Source organism: Vulpes lagopus, chromosome 7 (genome assembly GCF_018345385.1).
Source record: "Vulpes lagopus strain Blue_001 chromosome 7, ASM1834538v1, whole genome shotgun sequence".
NCBI classification, from domain to species: Eukaryota; Metazoa; Chordata; class Mammalia; order Carnivora; family Canidae; genus Vulpes; species Vulpes lagopus.
In genome coordinates this window covers 49084884-49108816 of record NC_054830.1, presented here as the reverse complement: position 1 = coordinate 49108816, position 23933 = coordinate 49084884, and the positions used below count along the sequence as shown (strand labels likewise).

Here is a 23933-nt window from a genome sequence, read left to right as displayed (position 1 = left end):
AAGTACAACCCCTACATACCCACATCCTCAAAATATCGGTAACCGATGACAAAGAAATGACAAAGGACTTAGCTAACCAAATTGACATAGATCCAAGATGGGCTCGAAATGGTCTTGCCTGTTGTTTCTTTTTAAAATTTTGGTCTGTGCTGTTGTTTTGGTTCCAATGTTTGGGTGGCATGATATTTGGATTCAGCTGTGTCTTTGCCCATGCATGTCCTGGAGCTAGCAGCATTTGCTCAACACTCAAACATGTAGGAGAAGCTGATGAGATTTCCCTAGATGGCTGGGCCACTGAAGAAGACACACAACAAAGCCAGTGAGCAGAGGCAGCATGAATCTCTTTCACCTTGATTGGCTCCACAATCCATGAGATTTCTTGCCCATTCACAGAAATCAGTCAAGACTTGGGGGACCAGGTCTTTGCTCGTCACGTGTGGACATTATCTGTGCCAGGCTGGGTCCCCACTTGTTGCTCCCCAAATTGTGAACCAAGCCATTTGAAAATGAACTGCCTCTCCCAGTTAGGGGGCCTCCTCCTAACCTCAGAAAGCCCTTTGCCCTGGAAGGCTGGCAGCATTGAGTCAGGCCAACTTGGGTGGCGAAAGATGAGCAAATAAGCCAACACAGGTATATGCATGGTGAGCAACTCGAAACTGGTCCAGTGTTTGTGGCTGTTTGACTGTTCCTGATGAACTGTGGTATGGTTTCCCCTCCCTGGAGCCAAGAGTGGAGCCCAGGGAATGGAGATCCTCAAGTAAAGCAAGACACTTTCAACCTGACCCAACAGGTCCTCCGCTGGCAAGGGTTAATGGGATGGAATGAGTCCTTGGCTGGAAGTGAACAAGTGGCCTCAGGCTCCATGACTGGTCTGGTGGGAAAAATTGGAGCCAATGAGGCCTGAGTTTGGGGCCTGACACTGCCAGCTCCCGTCTTTAGGCCTCAGCATCTGCCTCTGTAAAATGGGGGTGTCCATACAGGGGTGAGCTGACATTAAGTGTAATGATAGATTTGAAAGTGCCTTAATCAAAAGTGTACTTGACTAAAGCACAGGATATAATCATCACCCCCAGGTCACCTGGGGACCCCAAAAAAGCTGTAACCTCCCTCCAGGAATCAATTTCTTCATCTCTAAAATGAGAATAATAATTGCCTGGCTCTTAGATCAATGAAATAAAGATTAGTCAAGTGCATTAGAAATGCCGAGAGGCATTAGAAAGATCAGTACCACGGTACATTGGGAGTTGAGACTTGGTGATGAATTTAAGCCAAGTAATGAAAATTAACCCTTCCAATCATCATTGAAAGTCTCTTGCTTTCTCAGGCTGCAGATTTCACCTCTCTCCCCTGGTTCCTCCTCCATCTGGTCAGCTTTGTGGGATGACAGCCTCTGATTGGAGTTGCAATGGTTTCCTGGATACATACTATTTCCCTCTTGTGATCTAGAATGCATTTGTGTTACATGAGCGTTGCTCCTGCCTGACATTGTGGGTAAATTAAGATCCCTGTAAACATCCAAAGGCCTTCAGATGGAGCATTGGACACCAATGTGCTGGGGGCTCAGGGGTTTCCATTTGCATTTTGTGTTCTCCTCCAGTCATGGGTTTTAAGAGCGTCTTTCCCAGTTGTATGTTTGCGTTGGTTGCTTTCTTGATTTCTTTTGTTCCGTTTTCCCTAGGCCCCCCTGTCTTCCCCCTAAACCACAGAAAATGAGGAGACCTAGGCCTCTCTCAGTGTGTAGCCATAAACTATTTAACGGCTGTATGGAAGCGTTTATTAAGGTACTTGCTGGGGAGCCACGGAGTCCGCGAATGCACCCAATGTAATGGCAGCCTTTCTCCACCTCCTCCCCTCGGCCAACAGCCCTGCCCAGAACCAACCGGACCTTTCAGTTGTGCCCTGGGCCAGGCCCTGGGGCAAGCTAGTTCCTCACTGCAGCCTGCTCTTAGCTTTAAGTGAGGGCTTCTGAAAGGCAGAGCTGCTTTTGTCTCTGACCAGTTGATCCTAAATGCTTTCCCGTGATCCTCAGCCCCAGGGGAGGGATAAGATCACAATGCAGCCCAAGGAGTCCGGGTGGGATTGAGATGCCAGCGCAGTGGTCCCCACCAGCCATGCTCTCCTGCTTCAGTGACTGTGGTCCTAGCTAGGCCCAGGGACTCTTAGAGAAACCCCCTTACCTCGCTTCACATCCACACCTCCCAAGAGATTGGTTGGAAGCAACACAAAGAAAATCTCTTGGGTAGCAGTGTGTTTTTATACAAGTATTTTTTGGTTGAGAATATACCGGCAAAGGAAACACATAAAATTTTTTGAGAGAAAACTCTCTACCACCTTATTTTGCTTCTTGTTAAGCATTTTGAGAGGAAAGAGAAGAGCAGAGGTAGTCCCTTAAGAATTCCAGATTAACCCTGTACATCCTAAACTAAAAATGAAAGCGTTTCAGCCCAGGAAGTTTCTCTTGTCTCCTGGATGCTAAGGGCACAGGATAGAGGCATCCCAGATAGAATGAACGACTCAAGGCAACTGAAGCTGGCCATAGAGTTGCAAAAGGTGACAAGTGGGGGAGATGCTTGAGGAACACGAGTCAGGGGGAGCAGGGGGGAAGGTCTCTGCCAGTTATTTGAGAGCCCTCCATTTTCCAGTGAAGACACTTTCTGCAGAAAAGATAACTGGTGTCAGTCAGGAGGAAAGTAAATGCTCTTGGACTTTACTGGCGATTTTGGAGTCGTGGAGGCTGCCCCTCCCAGACACGCTCCTCTGTCCTGACACACTGTTCACAGGAATTGCAGGATGGGGGTGAGGGAGGGCAGAGGGCATGCATGGGACTGTGGGCAGGGCCAGCAGCTGGGGCTGCACAGCTGTCTCTGCCTGCGGGCTGAGGTCTGGGGAAGGGACAGGAGGGGCAGGGGGTGGTGGAACAGTAGGGCACCAGTCAGGACCATACAGGGGTGGGCACCAGCAAGAGCTGCTTTAGGCCACCTCAGAGGAGTGAGGCACAGAGGATCCCAGAAGGAACGGTACCACTGGGTGCATCAGGAAAGAGGTACTGTTTGGAGGGGACCCCCAGGGAGCAATTTGCCATCCAGTAGGTCATGGGAAGATACAACTGAGTCAAGAGTCCTTCTTTCCTTTTCTTCCCCTTCTGTCGCCACCAAGGCTTCTTCTCATTCCCCCTTGTCCTGGGAAAAGCCACTCTCCGTAGCTGAGAGGGGACTGAGGTGCACATTGGCTATTCTCCTTGCTCCCAAGGAGTGTAGCTTATGCTTAGGAGGCTTTCAGCACAGAAAACTGAAAGAATAGGCTATCCAGGACGAGCACTCTGTGAACTCCGCATGGAAGCAGGTGCAGTGAGTGCTCAGAGCAAGAAGAGCCAGGAGCCCCAGAGCACAGGAGGCTGCTGGTGAGACTTTGAGGGAAGGATGGGAACAGAGTGGAGGGGAAGGAGCAGGACAGGAGTCCCTGAAAGGAGAAACAGTGAATGAAGGCTCAGAGACAGGCATGCCTTCCTGAATTTGCTCAGCTCTTTGGAGACAGATGATCCATCAGGGCACTTGGAAGGAACTGACTCTTACCCAACGGGACTTGAGAATTAGGTGTCCTGTTTATGAAACAGTCTTTTATTAGAGAGCTCCTACATGGAATGTGTGACTGTCAGAAAGTCTGACTTTATCGCCCTTGATAAACACATCACAGCTTCAACCATGTTTGCCCCTTGGAGGAGGTAGTCACTTGGGAAGCCACATTCTTATTCTAAATATATCATCATTGGTGCCCTTGGTCAGTCTTCCTTAGAGCCTGATGCGTGGCCCTGGTCAGTGGTGCCAAAACCTCATATTAGAATGGACATCCTGGCCATTGGAAGGAAAAATGTCATTCACTTCAGCTTTGCAACACCACTGAAGGGACAGAATGGCCAGAGGCATATGCTACGGGGGTGCTGGCTGACTGGCTCTCAAAAGCCTCTTAGCACAGGTCATGTGGTTGGAGTAAGTGCACACTTGGTCCCCTCAAGGGACTAGTTGAAAGGATAAACACTTATTTGACTAAAAAAATCAAAAGAAAAATGGTGTATCTGTTAAACACAAGTGCATTTCTTTATGGTCACACTGCACTTTTACCACATACCGTCAGGGCAGTTCAACAAACTCTTCCACGAGAAGAGTGTAACTCGTGCGTAGCAGGGTCTCACCCTCAAGGATGGTTAGCTTCCAGAGACAATGGAAAGGCAGTCATATAATATATTCAATCCTTCAACGTTTGGGAATGGAATTTAATTTTCTCTTGATGACTCTGCATGAAAGGAGAATGCCCAGCTTTGAAATGTCAAACCTGTGAACGGCTTTTCAGTAAAATGATGTTGCTAGAACTCTGTGATTATGAGCGTTTAGTGGGCCAGGAGAACATCCCCAACTTAAGAATGACGGATACATTGATGGATTTCTAGAATCCTTGGAATTGGCCTTTTTCAGAATCCTTGATTTTTTTTTCCTTCTCAGAAGAAAACTCAATTTTTCTTTTAAATTTTAAAGTCCATTTAAATGTTATCATAAATTTTGGGAAGGAGAATTCCCCACCGTGTTTCTGTAAGATGAGAATATTGATTACCTTCCTCATGAGTGTGTGACGAGATCAAATGAGCTAATATGTGCCATGTTTCTAGAGTGCTCCTGGCATAGAGTAAGTACTATGGAAATGCTGGCCATTACTGTGGTCACTAGCTTTTAGGAGATTGCTCATAGAGTCTCATCTGATAGACTCTTTGCTCAGTTCTAGGATTCAGGTAGGTTTAGCCAACATATTAATTCCAGTTGTGGAGATGATGGGGACTGGACAGATGACACCAGCCAGAAGGTACACACCCTCCACTTTCTCAGGTCAGCCTCTCAAGGAGCCTGGATGATATGTAGCTCCCACCCCAGAGCCTGACCTGCTGCACATGTGGGAGAAAGAACACACAGGACTCCCCTGAAAATGGGTAGCTTCATTGGCTTTAGTGAAAGTAAAGGCTCCAGTTCTATCTGCAAGATCCTAAAAGTGTTTTGGCTCTACTGTCCTCCCTCCTCCCAGGCCTTTCTCAGCTTTGGGGTTCCCTGAGGTGTTCTCACTGAGAGTAAGAAGGAGAGCAGAGCCAATGGAGACTCAGGAAAAGCTACCCAGGGTGTTTGGTAGGAAAGCATGGGAAGCTGTTTGAATTTGGATGCAGGGAGATTCCTGTCAGATTGTATCCAGAGGGCACCCAATAGACACAATCTTGGTGAAATCAGCTTTGTACTAAGAGTGAGGTTTCCTGAATTGACTTCCAGGGACAGTGTCACAGTAGATGCCTGAAGGTGTATGTCCCTCCTTCTTGTGGATAGCTGTGCTAACCTTAGGGGGTCTTAGGTAGGCCCCTGCCCATTGGTGAATGAACAGCCCCTGTGTCAAGGAGAAGCTAAAGATGGGATCAGGAAGGTGCTCAGTACTCACCATCCCTGTGCTTGACAAGGATTGATAGAGGCCCCTTTGCCACCCAGTATCCATGGCAGGCCCACCAGCAGGCTGGCCAGGGGCAGGGTGCAGACTCTTGGGTGGCCCTGAGGGCAGGGGTGGCCCTCCCCACCAGCAGGCTGGTTGGCAGTCCCCCCAGGACCGTTGCTGGCTGCCATTGCATTTCCGCGTTCACGGACTCTGAAGGATCTGCTTACTCTAACTGATCTTACTCCTGCGTAATCTTTTCTTTTTCTCCTGCTCTGCTGCCTGTTTATTTTTTGTTATCAGAGGAAGAAGAAATGCTCGAACCAGGAACCAGGTATTTACTAGAAAGGTCCGTTAGCCCCATTCAGCTGGATGGAACCTGTCTGTAGTACTGACTTCTAGAACAGGACCCACCTCGTGTGTCGCCTCAGGGTCCATTTTATCCTCCTCTCCCCCTGACTGTCATTAACCAAGGAGAGAGTTCACAGGAGGGGTGTGGAGGAACTGCAAAGGCACCGAAATTCGTGGGTTTTTTTTCCTTTCTGTCCTTTTGCAAGAACATACTACGTGTGCCTTGCTGTTTCCTCGCCTGAGGAGGTTAGTAATTTAATTTGGCCCCTTTTAAAGAAAGTTTAAGAAAGATTTTGGGCTCTTTAAGTGACCCGGAAGAATAGGTCAACCAATCACGGAATCCAAGAGAAAACTAGCCCTTGCCCAACTCTTAATGGCCACAGGCCCATCTAGGAAAATGTAATTGAAAATAAACTCATCCCCTGCCCCCCCCCCCGCCCATGTGTATGTTTAGAATTGCATCTTATTCAGCAATTTTGACTAACTTGGCCATTCAGTGGTCAGTGGCTCACATTAGCTGTTCCTAGTACTTTCCCTTGTAACACATTTATTGTCAAACAAAGTATCTGCCTGGATGTTTAGGTTGTAACCCCATGAGGAGACTCAGCCCCCTTTCTCAGAGCTCAAAAGGACCCTTGGGGCCATCCTTGCTTCCCATAGTGTGTTCTTATTTCAAGCATCAGGTATTACAGTGCTAGAATGAGGCCTTGATCCTGCCTTTTTATCCTTGAGCACTGAGAGGATAGGGTTGAGCGGGGGCAGAGTGGAGAGGAAGGCAGAGCGTTCTTCAGGAGCCAACGCCAGCCCCTCCCTGGGCAGTGGCTTCCCTCCCCCTCCCAGATGTGCCTGTCAAGCCTTCTGAGCCCTGATTTCTTCCTAGCTAAGTAAGAAGACAGAGCATTTCTTGAAAATTATCGTAGCTATGCCTTTTTCTGCACATAACTGAAGGTTTTCTATTTTAACTGTTTGTGGAGACTTTAGGATTAGCAGTTCCTTGCTTATTTTCCTACTAATCTGATGGTACTAATATTCTGGCTTGAGTTTATTATCTGTGTTTGCAATGTCTTTTTTCCTGTGTTGGTTGCCAAGCCCAGTACAACTCACAATTTTTTTTTTTTCCTTAAGGATTCAGGACAAGCTATACCGCTTGTAGTCGAGAGCTGCATCCGGTACATCAATTTATATGGTAAGCTCAATCTTGGGGCAGTGTTTTCAGCTTTCTCCAGAACAGGTGCTGGGCTGTTCTCATAGGAAATGAGATTTTAATTCATCTTGGAAGATTTCCTGTTACTCCCCTGCTTCCTAGAGAGAAAACACTTCTTGGCACAGCTGCTATGCTGAGTGCTCTTTTGAGCCTTGTATGTCTGGGGATGAAGGTGGTGGTGAGAAGACCCAGAAACTGAAAAAAAACAAGGATCAGGGAGGGCCTGGATAGGAGAACCATTTCAGTTCCTTCGTGTCTCCCAGCTGACCTTAGAGGTCTGTGTTTTGCATACTGAATGTAGCTGGGCAGTCAGTCAGTTCACTGACTCTACTAAGTTCCATTAAGGAAATAAGAGTGTCTGGGGTTTGCTAGCCTTGGTATCCCAGAACTTCCTTTGTGCTTCCATCTATTCATTCATTCACTCCTCCAAAAATGTATTTTCAGAGTGCATAGCAGGCACTGTTCTGACAATGGGAGTATAAGCATGTATAAGACAGGTAAGGTACGGGCCCTAGGCAGCTAACGTTACCAATTAGAAAGGCAAGGAAATTAAACAGAGAAATAATAAAAATTCAGGTAGTGATAATGCCAAGAAACTGAATGAAAAGGGGATAGAGAATGGCTGGAGGGTAGTAGGGCTGTTTTGGCTAAGGTGGTAAGGAAAGACAGCTCTGTGGGGGTGACATTTGAGTAGAAGAAGCCAGCTGTTACATGGCAAGTGTAAAGGTCTAATATGGGAAGGAAGGGAAGTATGACTTGATGGGAATGAGCTAGGAGGATGGGATAAAAGACACAGGTGGTAGAGATTCAATATTGCTTAGGGAAAGACATAAAAAAGCTTTTTTAAAGCACATACTATGTACAAACCAAACTAGGAATAAAGCCGTTTAGAAGTAAACACTTTTCTAAATTATAATGTGAGAGTTATTTTATTTTTATTTTCTATTTTTGGAGAGTTGTTTTATATAGAAAAACTGAATGCGAGGGAAAAGATCACAGTCACCCCATGCCCATGAATTCCCATTCAAGATGGGATAGCCCCTTTAATTCCTTTAATTCTATAGGTGACTGTTCAGTCCTGTAGGTTCCAATCCTGTGTTGTTACTGTTATGTCAGGTATCAGGGTCTCCTCCTTATTATGGCTTTGTAGAAGCACACACACACACACACAGACACACAAAGATTTCTTTTCCTTAATAATTTAATGTCCCCAAGCCCCTTGACCCACAAGCTCTAGACTCAAGCTTTCGTGAAAGGAAGAAAATATCTGTATAGGTAGGGGGTAGGAATGGTTGAGTGTATGGTATTGATCATTCTTGCTCAAAAACTCTATGGCTGTTAGACTGAAATGGCATTTGTAAACTCAGGCCAAGCTACTTGGTGCCAGTGTACCTGGTGAACTTGGTAGGCAAAGTACATCTTGGCCAAATTGGAAGTTATTCACTGGTTCCATGTTGATATAAACCTCTCGTGGCCTTTTCCTTCAAACCCCAACAAGAAGTCACAGACACATAAAGCAGGATGTCTCAGAGTATTGGGGCCAGCTGAAATTCATTGCAAAGACTACTTTTGGGCTTCTGCCAGGAGATCTTTATTGGGAATGACTCCTGTAAAGAGTGGTGGGAGAAAGAGACAGGCAGTGGGGAGGGTCATCGATGTGCCCAGTGGTCAGATGAGCTCCAGGCATTATGGCATTTTCTCTTTGTTTGTTTCTTTTAGGACTCCAACAGCAAGGGATCTTCCGAGTGCCAGGATCTCAGGTCGAAGTCAATGACATAAAAAATTCCTTTGAGAGAGGTAGGTGCAGAGTCACCATCTCCAGCTTGTGTCCATAGGAAGCCAGGATGGATGTTGATGTGTGTCTTAGAGCCAGCAGCGTGATGGAGCTGGCTTGTATCCACATCTTTTTCCAACTGGATTCAGTGCCTGCCCCTTGATAGCTTGAAATCAGCCAAGGCAGGAGTATTTACACCACAGAAATTGGCAAATGCCAACATCTTTTCTTTGCCTTTTTCCATCTAAAGAGTTAGCTATTAAGCATTTACTAGCACACATGGGCAACTCTCTCTAGCGACGTATAGTAGTTTCTGGGAAAGAGGGCTGAGTAAAGCACTTGAAATTACAATGTGAGTCTATAAATGCTGCTGTGTTTTAGAAAAGTTGGAAGAATACAGATCACACTGGGCGGCTTTTAGAATATCCTAATTCTTATTGTTTTTTTAATGCAGTATTTTGGCAAAAAAAAAAAAAAAAGGAAAGGAAAAGAAAAAGAAAAATAGTCTGAGGACTCCAATCTAAACCCATTTCCCTGTAGTATATCATATCCCAATTTACAAAGCACATTCTTACCCCTCCTTCTACGTGACCTTCCTAACAGTCTTGGAAGGTATTTGGTTTGTCCCTGCTTCCTGTGCTCTGAGCAGGTCTCTCCCCCTGTTCCAGCCCTGAAATTCTCCCTCCCTATTACCCGGCTTCCTCTGGAGTGGCAGTCTCCTGAGGAAACTCACCCCTTTACTATTTTCCTTGATTCCATCCAAGGTCTAGCTCTAGAGTGGAAGAACCAACTCTGTCAGCCCCAAGCAGTCAATGCCACAGACCCCCATAGCCCTTGGCACTCTGGCTTTGAACCGGGTTTAAAGAGCAGGATTTGGCTGGTTGTGGTGCCCGGTGGCCTCCTAATGTCCTGCGGAGCTTCTGTTTTGGAGTTTGCTCTAGGATTTTGGGCACTTAGAACCAGAGAGCCCCAGAACTTCCCTGTTCCAAACTCTTACTTGTGCATTTCTTGTCCTCACAATGAGCAGGCTTCACTGAGCCCTACACTGTGCTGGGTAATGGACTAGGGCCTAGAAATACAAGGGGAATAGAAGACAGCCATGACTAGTAGGGAGCCAGTTTAGCAGACAACAGAGTAAGTACTGGAGGGGGGGGGGGGGGGAACATCTGGCTGGCTCAGTGGTTGAGCGTCTGTCTTTGGCTTGGGTCGTGAACCCGCGGTCGTGGAATTGAGTCCCATCCCACATCGGACTCCCTGCGTGGAGCCTGCTTCTCCCTCTGCCTCTGTCTCTGCCTCTCTCTGTGTGTGTCTCTCATGAATAAATAAATAAAATCTTTTAAAAACCAAAGAAACAAAAACAGAGTAAGTACTGGGTGGTGTGGGAACCTCTGGCCCGCTTGGATGGGGTAGGGAGGAGTAGTAAAGCCAGAGAAGTCTTCCTGGAGAAGGAAATGCCCAAGCTGAGGCTTAAAAAGTATGAGCCAGAAAAACTAGGGAAAGGTCATTCCAGACTAAGGAAACAGCACATGCAGGAGGCCAGAAAGCATGAGGTATCTTCTATCAACCTCCCTGATGCAAGTGTCATACATCATTCCCTGAGCTTCTCTTGACAACCCTGCACAGCCCAACCCAAAGTTTTGTTCATTTCCCCCAACTCCTTAGCACACGTGCTGCCCTGTGTTCATTGTAAATGAACAGAACCATGGTCTGAAATCTTTGCTGGTTCTATCCTCTTGGGCTCATCTCCTTATACAGAATTCCTTAAATCTCTTGGGTAAGCTCACTGCATAGTGCCTCCAGCCTGGCGGCTGCCCCCACCTCAAATTTCCATTTCACTGTATTGTAAGTAACTTTCTTGTACCAGGCAGTCCAGCCCTATCTCCGCCCCAAGAGCACTGCTTTCTTTCCTTCTTGATCGTGCTTTGTAAGGTCAACACCTCTGCCACTTGCTTGGGTACCTGTTCCCAACAGGCCTCAGGTCCCCTCAGGCAGAGCCCTGTGCAGCAGGGATCACCTGACCCAAATCTCAGCTGCAAAAATGTTTTCTGCTTTTTCTTTGCCCCAAGTATGCCATTGGCTCCTCTCTCTCTCTCCATCATTCCAGAATGAATCTCATTCTTGAGGCAGGCTTGTCTTTCTACTCCACCCGAGCCTATCGTGAACTATGGCTTATTCTTTAAAAAAAAAAAAAAAAAAATGTTCCTGGTATGTCTCTTTTAGAAAAATCCATTCCTAGCTTGTGCCAGGATTTCCCATGTACTCTTTTCTGCTTCTTGATGTTCACCAACCAACTGCTCTAGGTTTGGCTCCTTACTCAGCTGACGCTCAGGGTCACCTCCCACCTCTCCTGCAACTGGTAGCTTCCTGCTTCCCGTGCACCCCCTTTCCTGCTGCATTTCTCTGTATCCCCGCCAACCAGGTGACCAAGCCTGGGGAAGCTCAGCATTTCTCTTCTAGCCCATTCTTCTCCCCTACACGCTCTAACTTGGGACTGAATTTTCTCTCTAAACCAGCACATCATGCATTTTTCCTTTCTTCCCTTTATCTGTTAAAATGTAAGTCCCTTGGGGCACCTGGGTGGCTCAGTGGTTGAGCGTCTGCCTTCAGCTCAGGCCATGATCCTGGGGTTTTGGGATCAAGCCCTGCATCGGGCTCTCTGCAGGGAGCCTGCTTCTCCTTCTGCCTATGTCTCTGCCTCTCTCTTTGTGTCTTTCAGGAATCAATAAATAAAATCTTAGAGAAAAAAAAAAAAGTAAATCCCTCAACCCCTGCAGGGTGCCTGTCCTTTGCCATTTGTTCAAAGAGATTTTGGTCTTTTTCTTCGTTGGCCCCCTTCTTTCTCTCTTGAGTGAAGTTCTTGCGTACATTCCTTGTATAAGGCTGTTGAAAGGAACATAGATCTGTTTTCTTTAAGGTTCTGAAAAATTGCAACATGTAGGAATTCATTCTCGGCTTATTCCTAAACCCACTTTCTTTTACTTCTGACACAAGTCAACCAGGGTTTTAGCTGAGATGGTAATGATAATGATACGATTTTTTGCTGTCAGTAAGCCTTAAACTCATCACGCAAGTTTTGAGACATTTCTGGAAAAATGAAGGTGAAATATCACAAAAAGGCAGAAGTAGAGCCATGCTTTGCTGTTGTCCCTTAGGCCAGTTTTCCTGGGAAAACTGTTTTTCCCCACTGTCCCCTTTGTAGGTAACAATGAGAGAGCTGCCAGGGGTCTCCCCTTATGTGGAGGGGAGGCTGGAAGGAGAGTCAATGGCCCTTTCACCCTGTGCAGGTCAGGATAGGGTTTGGATTTGAGGCTGAAGTCATGGCATATAGGGTTTGACACATTCTAGAGCTGGGGGTTGTCATCTTGAGGAGTCTTAGAATGGCTTGGGAGGACCAGTGTTCACAGAGAATAGTCCTTGTGTGAGAGACCACCTGCAAGCTTCCTGCCATCCACCCAGTCTGGCACCAGGTTTCCTTAGAGCCTCAAAGCACACAGCACACACTGTGTTCACACTCTGCCCTGGATGCAGCCCTGCCATAGAGTCCTCGGCAGTTCCCTGGTGACCTGGCCAAGAGTGCACTGTAGACAGGGCTATTGGGTAACAATCCTCCCCCCTCCTCCCCAGGACATTAGCTAGCCAAGTATGAACACAGCATTCTCTCAGACTTGCCTAGAATTTTAGCTGCAATTCTCTTCCTGGAGGAAGACATCATTCCTATAAACTATCTTGCTCCTCCTGAGCTCTGGAATTCCAATTATTCCTGGAGCCAAAATGGACTTGCCTTGCAGAGAGCCAAAGGCCTAGGCTAGGAAGAGAGAATATTTGGAATATTTGGGTGGTTCCTTTTATGGAACGAGTGCTTTCTTGGAGGAAAAGCAAGAGCAAATCTGTGTGTGTGTGTGTGTGTGTGTGTGTGTGTGTGTGGTGTGCACATATGTAGTATATGGGTGTGTATGTAAAGTCCATATGTTGGTCATGCTTGGTGAGGGGAGCTAATATGCACTATGGAGGAAAAAAAAATCTATGTGCTTTTGAATCATGAGACCCCACAGGTAATATATGGTAATAATAGGGAAATAGCTAATTCTAGTCTAGAGTTTTTGAGCTTCTCTGGTCCTTCGGAGAGGATACAAGGGCTGCTACAGGAACAGAGAGGGGCCTTAGCACAGAGATGTGGACCTCTCCTCCCAATTCAACTAAGACAGCTTTTTATGTGTTGAGCATTCAGAGAAACATTTTTCTTGAAAAAGACAAGGGAAAGATTGGGATTCTACTCTGAAGGTAGAAGGAGGTAAGGAGGGAGGGAGAGAGGGAGGTAGGCATGTAAGCAGACAGACAGACATTGGTAAAAGGAAAAACGTCTCCCTGGCATTATAAGACCTGGGAGCTGTTGGTGTCTGTTTTGACTATGTGAATGTGGGCAAGTTGTTTTGCTTGTTGGGCCTCAGCTTTCTTGCGAGAGAGAATGGTGGCGTTGGAACCATGCCTTCCTGGGCGCCATGCAGGGCTCTTGTGAGGATTAAGAGAGATTGTGTGTGCGAATGTGCTTCTCACTTGAGAAGTGCTATATCAGTATAGGCAATGATTTTTTATGTTTTTTTCCCCTCCTTCCCCACAAGGAATTCTCCTGTTCTCCTGTGGGGATATCTGAGAGGTGGACCTATGGAACATCAGGGTCAGGCCGCCACGTAGTCATTCAGGCTGAGCACAACACAGGGGGGCTCAGCCGAAGAGGGCAGGTGGGAACTGAACTCCAGTTCATGCTCTGAAGCCATAAGACCTGGCTCAGGAAAGGAGGGGCTCCCTAATTAATGTTAAAGTATGTTGGGGCTGGCAGAGGCCCTGGCAGTGACATGCATTCTTTTCCTACGGAGGTGGAGTAAAGAGATCCAAGTATGGATTTCTAGCTCTGCTCTTCACTGCTTGCCAGTCTTAGAACAGTCTGTGGGCTGTTCTGGGAGAAGGAGGGAAAGCCCATGGTGCAGACATCTGTCAGCACCTCCAGGGAGGGGCTGGATTGTTCTGTGCTTCCTTTCACCTCCTCCAGTGGAAGCTGGGGGTGATCTCGCTGAGCAACTCATGATGAAATTGAAAAGTGATGCTCTCCTGAAATATCATTTTCCCCTGGCCAATTGGAAAAAAAAAAAAAAAAGAAAGAAAGATTGACAGCATTCCATGGGCAGGGCTGTGGAAAAGAAGCCTCTGTTGCCAGTAGGAATATAGAATGGTACAGACCCAGTGGGGGAGAACTTGGCTCTGTCTGGTGAAACTACATATGTCTATACCCTTTGACGCATAATCCCACTTCTAGGACCTGACCAGAAAAGCACCTCCACAAAAAAAAAAAAAAAAAAAAAAAAACATGCCCAAGGTTATTTGTTGTGGCAAAGTTTATAATAGCAAAAGATTGGAAAGAAGTCAAATGTCTATAGGAGATTGGTTGACTAAATTGTGATCAATCATGAAATAAAGTACTTCGCAGCCATTTTTTTTTAAAGGAAGAACAAGGAAGATCTCTATGATATGGAGGGATTTCTTGTATTTATTATGAAGCAAAGAAACCAGTGTATGTAGCAGTATCGTATACTACTTATATTTTGTGTTAAACATGAAGGGGGATGAAAAATTCTCATACATGTATTTGCTTATTTTGATGGAAAAAAAAAACCAGGGCAAACCAGAAACTGATGAAAAGGGTTACATGTAAGGCATGGAGGAGAGAAGGATAAGAGTAGGGCTTGGCTGCATGTAACTTTTTATCTGGTTTTCACTTTTGGACAATGTAAATGCTTTGTATTTTGAAAACTACAATTTTTTTTAAAAAAGAATTTCTAGGAAAAAATCAATCCCTAAAATTGAATATAATTAGAAACAAGATATGTATCAAATTGATCATCACACAGAGAGTAACTTTTGAACATGTGCTCTGGTCATACTTTTTAAAAGACTTTATTTATTTGAGAGAGAGAAAAATAGCAGAAGAGAGCATGAACAGGGGGCAGAGAAGGAGCAGACTCCCCGCAGAGCAGGGAGCCCAATGTGGGATCATGACCTGAGCTGAAGGCAGACGCTTAATCTACTGAGCCATCCAGGTCATACATTTTTAACAGCTTTATTGAGGTAGATACCATAAAGCTCACCCATTTTTAAAGTGTACAATTCAGCCGTTTATAGTATATTTACAGAATTGTCCAATCATCACCATAATCCAATTTCAGAAATTTTTCATCATCCCCCAAAAGAAACCTTGTATCCATTTGTAGTTACTCCCTATACCCGAAGCCCCCACCTTAGGCAACCACTAATGTACTTTCTATCTTTTGACCATACATCTTTAGTGGGATACATTCTGAGGACTAACCCTTATCCCCACAAAACAAAAACAAAAGCCCTGCAAAGAAACCTTAAATTTTATGTATTAGGTTTATTGTTAGTGGTGATATTATTATTAAAATTTTAAAACTATGTTTATATATATTATAGGATAAGGCAGATACAGAAATACATTATTAATGGAATTCAGAACCAAGATTTTCACTAAGAAAAGTGAAATACCAATATAAAATAAATGAAGGTAAAGAAAATCTTGAATCTTAAATATGAATTGGAAATAACTGTGAACTCATGAAAAAAATATGTATTCTCCTATCCACTAAAGTCTTAGAAGTTTTTTTTTTAAAGATTTTATTTATATATTGATAAGAGAGACAGAGGCAGAGACACAGGCAGAGGGAGATGCAGGCTCCCCGCGGGGAGCCCGATGTAGGACTCTATCCCAGGACCCCGGGATCATGCCCTGAGCCAAAGACAGACGCTCAACCACTGAGCCACCCAGGTGTTCCAACAAACTCTTCATAGCATTTTTATACCACTGAGCACATCTAGAACTTAGATCTCGCTTTCTAAATACCATTGTCTACGAAAAGCAAACAGAGCTTCTTGGAGAAATGTTTGATTTCAGATCTGGGTCAAGGAAAGTACAAGGTGATCCATGAACATCTTTTGTGCCAGAAAGCAAGGAGGTGCTCAGTGGAAGTCACATATAAAGGACATTTATCCCTGGAAAAATTAGGGATAATCTGAGTATCCCAAAGAATAGTGATGGTGATGGATTATGACACACTAAAGTAAAAACTACAAAAGCAATTCCATAAAGATGCTAAATAACAACAACAATGATAATAATAGAAAAAGTAAGCAGGCATGCAGAAACCTCCTCTTTACGGAAGAATGCCAGCTAATAAATGTAGAATGAAAGAGCTAGAAAAATATCATTTTGCAACCCAGGATAATAATTGATTTAGGTTAAGATCGTCATTGGATGTTGAAAGCATTGGGTGAAACATGTTGAGTACGATGGCATGCACTTAGATCATTTGGTTCTTTTCAAAAATATTTTTTACACTTATTATTACAAAGGAGAAAATAAACCTTTATAATGCAGAGATCTGGAGTTCACCCCCTTAATCCATTGATCAAACTTAGCATCACCAGTCTCAAGACAGGCTGACATTATGTGTCTTTGGATACAATAAGGTGTTCATAACATCACCCATGTACTATTCTTGCCAAAAATGTTTAACTTAAATCTAATCATGAGAGGGGTGCCTCAGTGGCTCAGTCAGTTAAGCATCTGCCTTCAGCTCAGGTCTTGATCTAGCCAGAGTCCTGGGATGGAGCGTCACATTGGGCTCCTTGCTCAGCGTGGAGCCTGCTTCTCCCTCTCCCTCTGACTGCTGCTCCCCCTGCTTGTGCTCTCTCCCTGTCAGATAAATGAATAAAATCTTTAAAAAAAAATCTAATCATGAGGAAACAAAAAAATCCATAGTGGGAAGCATCCCATAAGACAACTGGCCTAGACTCCTCAGAAGAGACATTATAAAAAAAACTAACAATAAAAAATGTTGGGTCCTCAAAAGACTAAGGAAACGTAACAACCAAATGAATTTTGTGCCTGTTGACTAGAGCTTAGCCTTTGAAAAAATTCTCTGAAAGACAGGACAATTGGGAATGTTTGAATGTAGGCTGTATATGAGATGGTGTTTTGGAACTATTGTTAATTTTTTTAGTGTAAAGATGTTCTGTAGCTATGTAGGAGAATATGCGTACGAGAAATGTGTCGAAGTATTTAGCAGTGATATGTCGTGGTGTCTACAAAGTACTCTCAAGTCATTGAGCAATAATAAATATGAGTAAAGAGAGAAGGCAAATATGGCAAGATGAGTGTAAGTTAATGAGCATGAGTGAAGGGTGATGGATGTTCAGTATTTTATTTTCACAATATTTCCATTGATTTGAACATTTTTAAAATCAGTTACAGGGAGAATTCTAAACTTGTTCTATCAAGGAGGCTGTCCCGGGGCAGCCCTGGTGGTTTAGCGGTTTGGTGCTACCTTTCAGCCTAGGGCATGATCCTGGGGACCCGGGATCAAGTCCCACATCGGGCTCCCTGCATGGAGCCTGCTTCTCCCTCTGCCTGTGTCTCTGCCTCTGTGTGTGTGTGTGTGTGTGTGTGTGTGTGTGTGTGTGTGTCTCATGAATAAATAAATAAAATCTTAAAAAAAAAAAAAAAAAAGGAGGCTGTCCTGTCTGCTGCTTCTCTGGTTCAGCTTGGACCAGATAATTGCACATTTTCCTGCCTCCTTACCAAGCTGAAATATCATCTCCTGTTTCCTCTCAGGCGAAGACCCCCTTGTGGATGATCAAAATGAGCGAGATATCAATTCAGTCGCTGGTGTTTTAAAACTGTATTTCCGAGGACTGGAAAACCCACTCTTTCCTAAGGAAAGGTTTCAAGATTTGATATCTACTATTAGTAAGTATTCCCTAGGTGGACTGGTAGAATGATGAGTTGTGTGACACACCTTTATTGAAGCTGTACTGTGGGCTCATCACTGTGTTAGGCACATGGGAGGGATGGTATGAAAGAAGCGGTATGATCCTTGTTCTCATAGAATTTAAAACCTAGTTGTAGAGATAACAAGATGGTTTATATTGGACAATGGCATGTACAGCCCTGGGTATGGAATGAGCTCAGAAGAGAAGAGGCAGACAGAAACTTGGCTTTGCAGATCGCAGCTGAGAGAGTGATATGAGCAGAGCCTTCCAAGAGTGGACACAGAGCATCCTGGGAAGAATTTGAGGACTAATGGGACCAGTAGGAGGGTGTCCCAGACAGTGCATGGTGCAAGAGGCTGAAAGGGTAACAGAGCAAGAGGGGAGAAGTGCAAGAATTTGGAACTTTTCTCCTTAGGTAATAGGGAGCCATAGAGGGTTTGGGAGTCAGGTCAACAACATGATACACAAGTAAAGTGGTGAAAATTAGTTGACTGTGGGCATCTTCTAATGTCACGAGCCATCGGAGTTCTCCTTGACAGGTATTTCTGTGGATGAAGGCAGGAGCCCAGTGTAGGGGGCTGAAGTAAAGGCACCTTGACTGTAAGAAACCCAAATCCAAGGCAACATTTGAGAAATTTTTAGAAATAAACTCTTAATGTTACAATATGAGAATCTTAGTATTTTAGAGTAAACTGATTTACAGAAAACTGCCACACACCCAGTATTACTAGGGATGCTTCTCACAATGATCTGAGAGGGATTTGCAGCCTGGAAAGTGCTCCAGTGGGTGGGAGGCTTCAAGCCTCTTGCCTTCCTTGTATAACAGACCCTTTCTCTACCCTGCTGCCCTCCACACTACTTCCTGCTCATCTCTCCAGATCCACTTCAAGCTCCAACGCACCCCCAGAAATTCCAGGCCACAAAGGCCCAACCCTATCTGAGCCCATGTCACAGGCTCAGCCGGTGTTTCCAGATGCTCCATTAGTCTAGTTCCTGAGCAGAGCCCTGAGTGGACCTGGATTGTTGACCTCTGGTATAAGCTCATAACATTGCATACCTTGGATCACACTTGGGAAAAAAAAATAAATCCCTTCTCAGTTCCCTCTCAAACCCTGTGATTATATGAGGGAGAAAATTTCAGAGGTCAGTTTCCCTTCTAAACAGAGAAATGGGGTCTCAGTCTCAGAAACTTTTATACAGAATATTGCCTACCTATAATTTAGTAACATTGTTTTGCTTTCATTATATCTATTTTTATGTCAGCTCCTAATTATAGTAAGTGATCCTACTTTCTCATTTACGGAGTGAGGTAAAACTTCCTTTGTGAATAAATATATTTAAGAAAAAATGTATTTAAGTGGAGGTGGTGCAAGGGTGCTAATGACTAAAGCTGAGGACACGGAGCAGCCTGTAGAAAGGGTGACAGAATCAAGACAGGTCTAAAAACCTTTAGCTCTGTGGGGAGGCTTGGGCAAGGTGCTTCAGTGCCAGACTTGAAGATAGGCTAGAGTGTGCTGGGCAGAGTAGAGAAATCACCAGTGTGTGCAAAGGCCCAGGGGCAGGAGGGCCTGCTGTGGGAGGGAGATGGTGGATAAGGCAGCTTGGCACAGAGTTCCTTGGTGGGGTGCTATTGGCATTTAGGGTAGAGCAAGCCTTATTGTGGGTCCCATGCATTCAGGACACTTGGCACCTTGACCCCTGGATCCCAAATGATAAGGGTACTCTCTAGTCACTGTGACAACCCCCAAAGAGTGCCCAGTGGTTTTATAAATGCCCAGAGGATCACTACCACTCCATTGGAGAAGCATGGCTCTATATCATCTTCAGATACTTGGGGAGTGAGGGGCAGCAGCTGAGGTGAGGCACGCTAGGTTGGTTGAAGCCCTGCTGTGAAAGGCCTGGGACACAGGAGAAATTGTGTTTTAGAAGGAACATGCTGACAGAATGTGGAGGCTGGGGCAGCCCGGGTGGCCCAGCGGTTTAGCACCTGCCTTCGGCCAAGGGCGTGATCCTGGAATCCCGGGATCGATCCCTGCATGGAGCCTGCTTCTCCCTCTGCCTGTGTCTCTGCCTCTCTCTCCCTCTCTGGGTCTCTCATAAATAAATAAAATCTTTAGAAAAAAAAAAAAAAAGGATGTGGAGGCTGGAGGGAGGGGCTGTGGGAGAAAAACATGTTTTCTGCGAAAGGAACTGACAGAGGCGTGTGTACCAGCCCTGAAGACACACATGAGAACTCCGGCAGCTGAGCCTTCGCGCCAGCTTTCCCTCCCCACAAGGCAAAGCCCACAAAGCGCTTCTCCTCACCGAGCCCATTTGCTGCTCCCACCCCTCGCCTGACTGACAAAAATACCAGTGTCTCTCTGTCGAGGACTGACCTGAAGATGCCAAGCTCATTGGCCAATATATAGCTCTTAGAGTTGGTTATTTATTCAACACTGGTTCCCCACCTACTATGTGCTGTGCCTGTGGCGTAGCTGGTGCTCATAAAGAGGTTAACAAAGCATGGTCCGTGCCTCTATTCATCAGGACTCATAGGCCTCAGGTGACAGAAACTCGACTTATACTGGCTTCATCCATCAAAGAGAATGTGTTGACTCACATGCTTGCTCTGAGTGGCCAGCCCAGGGTCACAGATCAATCCCCAGAACTGAGAGAACTGGCTGCCCCTGAACCATATGGACTGATCTAGGAGCAGAGGTTGGCTACCTGGCTCTCTGAGGATGAAAGACGCCCTGAGAAGCCCCTTTGTATTACAGAACTGGAGAACCCAGCTGAGAGGGTACACCAGATCCAGCAAATCCTCATCACCCTTCCCCGGGTGGTCATCGTGGTCATGAGATACCTCTTTGCTTTCCTCAACCAGTGAGTTGCTGGGCCAAGTTGGCTGGGTGGGGGGCCCCCTTTGCCTCAACGCTGGCCTCCTTTGGGAGGGGGTGTCCTGAGGCTTTTGCAGATGCAGCTGTTCCTAAAACAGAACATGGAGCCCTCCTGGAGTTGCGTAGAGCCCTCAAACGAAAGAACTCACAGGGGGGAAGATTCACCTCTTCCAGGTAACTTGTGAGTACCTCCTTTCTTGTAGCCTCTCGCAGTATAGCGACGAGAACATGATGGATCCCTACAACCTGGCCATTTGCTTCGGGCCCACCCTCATGCATATCCCTGATGGGCAGGACCCTGTGTCCTGCCAGGCACACGTCAACGAAGTCATCAAAACCATCATCATCCATCATGAAGCCATCTTCCCTAGCCCCCGGGAGCTAGAGGGACCTGTGTATGAAAAATGCATGGCTGGAGGGGAAGAATATTGGTAAGATTTCATTCTTCTTAATATTATTATTATCATCATCGCTGTTGTTGTTGTTGTTGTTGCTGTTGAACAGGAACCCTCCGATTTTCTTACTGCTTTATAGTCTGTATTCCCATATGCATTTTCTCATTTGAGCTTTGCCACAGCCTTATAGGAGAGATAGTTGCATGAGCCAAGACTCTCTTTTGGTATATAAGGGACAGAAATACAACTCACACTGGTTGAGCTAAGTGGGAAGTTTTACTTTACATAACTCAAAAGTCTAGGATCATGGCTTCAGGTATAGCTGGATCCAGGAGTTCAAATATTATCATCAGGACTTGGTCCTGCAATCCCTAGCCCTTGGCTCTGCTTTCTTCTGTTTTGGCTTCAGTCTCAAGCAGTCTCTCCCTTGCTGGCTTCAGGAAGGCATCTGGTAACTCCAGATTTAGAGTACATTCTCTCAGCAGCCCCAGTAGAAAAAGGGCTGCTTCTTCCCAAGTGTCCCAACACAAATCCAAGAATTATATCCCCTTGCTGAGGCTCAGGTCTGGTCAACAAATCACACTGATTAGGAGATGTCAAGCTGTCATTAGCCAGGTGAGTCACAAACCCATCTCAGGCAGCAGGGGAGTGGATAATAATCACCACCTCAAGCCTGACAAAGTGAGTTCATGTTCTTTGAGAGCTTCACGCCAGGTCAGCAATTGGTAGTTCGGCACGTTTGTGTACCTGGTGCTATACGGGGTCTTGAAAGAAAAATTTTAGAACCTAATCTAAGGGCTGCCTGCTTTCCCCAGACTAAGACCTTAAAATGTAGTAAAGATAGGAAATTGTTTCAAATGTGAATTCAGAACAGCAACTGACAAAGACCAGCCGAAGAGGTCCTGTTCATTCTTTATTCCCAATCCAGGACGACACAGGGCCATGTGTTTAGGTATTCCCCATACTGCTTTCAGCTAGGTGCCTATAGGGGATTTCATCTTTTGATTATCAAAGCATTCCTGGACTCCTGAATCGCTTCAAAGAAGGGAGACACTCCATCCCCTCTGTTTTCCACCCCATCCGCCATAGAAATGTCACACCCTGCTGTCTTGTCATCACAGCTCTGTAACCTTGTTTGTGGCACCAGGAGCAAGTCTGCTCCTGTTCTGTAACAGAAACATTACACAGCCAGCAAGTATACTCTCTGGACAAAGAGAAGCTTTTCACGCAGCATTTGCAACCATCACCAGTTCTCTTCCTGGCTGCAATATATATAATTAGTGTTCTAGGAAGGGTCCTCAAGAGCAGTTGTACTTACCAAAGAACAATATATAATATACACACTTTTCTTAAGCCCATTTATGTCCCATGAGAAAGGAAAGCTATTAATCACATTGGAGGTATTTTCGAAGCCAAAATGGGGGCTTCGTCTGAGGGTCTTACCGTAGTGGACAACATTCATTCATTCAACAAATGGACAGATGGTTGCTGAGTGTCTGTCCTAGGCCAGGCCCTGGGCAGCAGGGCAGGAATGTAACCCAAACAAGATTAATCTCTGATGCAGGGAGCTCTGTTGGAGAAGGGAATAGGCAGTTTCAGAAGGGGGGCTCCCTGAGCCAATGTAGTGAAGTCAGAAAGGGCTTCCTGGAGGAAATAATGACTTACCTGAGGCCTGTAGGATGAACTGGAGTCAGCCAGAAAAGGAGTGGGCAAAGAATGTTCTGGACTTGGAACATCCAGTAAAATGGAAAGTGGTTCTGTGTGGCTAGAGGGTTGCATTCACCAAGGGAATGGTGAGGGAGGAGACTACGCAGGCCAGCAGGAGCTATGTTATGAAAGGTCTTAAGCCATTGTACAGAGTCTGGACCTTATCCAGGAGGCAATGGAAAATTTTTCATAATGAAATTCATATTTTCTCAAATGCCATTGCAAACAGTACCTCCTCCAAGAAGCCTTCCCTGAGCAGGTCCCCTCTGCTGTTCTTGTCTCTGGTCATTTGCTCCTATATAACACATTTCAACTTGCAGCAGTTTTATTTCCTGGCCCATGAGGGCAGAGTCTCTGCCCACTTACCCATCAGCCCGTCCCTCCTACCTAGCAAAGGGCCTGGTATATATTAGGACTCCATCAATGGCTCAGTTAGAAAACTGACTAGAAGCCTCAAGAAGCTTATAATGTAGAGAAAGGTTAGTGGCTGGTGAACTTATCTCAGTGTATTAATAACAAATTTGACAGGCCTGGATTCACTCTACTTCCTTCCATGCCTTCTGCTGGTACCACCTGGACTGGCCCGGGCTTTTACACACAGCATCTTGAGGCAGCCCTGAGAACCCTGCTCCTTGTGAGCTTCACTCCCACCTTGCTGGGCGTGTCACATCCTGTTTAAGACATGGAACCAGGTTAGACAAATGACCCACAGTACTTCCAAAATTCCTTCCTGTTTTGGCCTGTGGTCCTTCTAAGGATAAATGCCAGGGTTTTACACTGCCCTCTGGGTCTTATGGAACTCGTAGGAATTGGCAGCACAGCGGATTTCAGGGCTGGGGAAAGCTGGGGGAGGTTATTCAGGATAGCGGTTTTCTATTAGGAGGGTCCATGGGTGGTCAGATGGATAAGGCAGGACAGTGCAGGCCTGGGCCTGACCCGGGTCGAGCACAGAGGTGGGCTGGGCTGGCACTTAAGAGAAGCTGAGGACAGTGTGAGGGTGCAAAGCCCAACAAGTGTCCTTCCCGTGTTTCCTTGCAGTGACAGTCCACATAGTGAGCCAGGGACTATTGATGAAGTTGACCACGACAATGGTACAGAGCCTCACACCAGTGATGAAGGTGAGTGAGGGGGGTTCTGGGGCCTCTCACGCTGACTCATGCCTATACAACCTCTGGTCTGGTCCACAAAACCCCCCATCCCCCTCTAGCTTTACAAGTCGGCACATTGCCCTTCAGAATAGATGAGGGCCCAGAAAGACCTTGGAGACTGTGTGCTGCCATTCACCACACTCCTACCCACCTGTCTCTTCCCTTTCCATGTCCTGCCTGGCCTGA

The 23933-nt window shown here is 45.8% G+C and overlaps 1 protein-coding gene across 6 annotated transcripts in view; it reads left to right on the top strand.

Annotated features, from left to right (window-relative positions):
- Positions 1-23933, top strand: part of SRGAP3 (SLIT-ROBO Rho GTPase activating protein 3) — a 317794-nt gene that overhangs the window by 269594 nt on the left and 24267 nt on the right. For 4 of the 6 annotated variants that reach the window (XM_041761597.1, XM_041761595.1, XM_041761594.1 and 1 more), the window contains 7 exons: positions 1679-1781; positions 6931-6991; positions 8729-8806; positions 17464-17598; positions 20378-20483; positions 20701-20928; positions 23638-23717. In XM_041761597.1, coding sequence (XP_041617531.1) covers positions 1679-1781; positions 6931-6991; positions 8729-8806; positions 17464-17598; positions 20378-20483; positions 20701-20928; positions 23638-23717 — 791 coding nt within the window. Of the gene's footprint in view, positions 1-1678; positions 1782-5757; positions 5789-6930; positions 6992-8728; positions 8807-17463; positions 17599-20377; positions 20484-20700; positions 20929-23637; positions 23718-23933 lie in introns of those variants that run through there. The other 2 variants (XM_041761596.1, XR_005988861.1) reach the window with 2 other exon arrangements.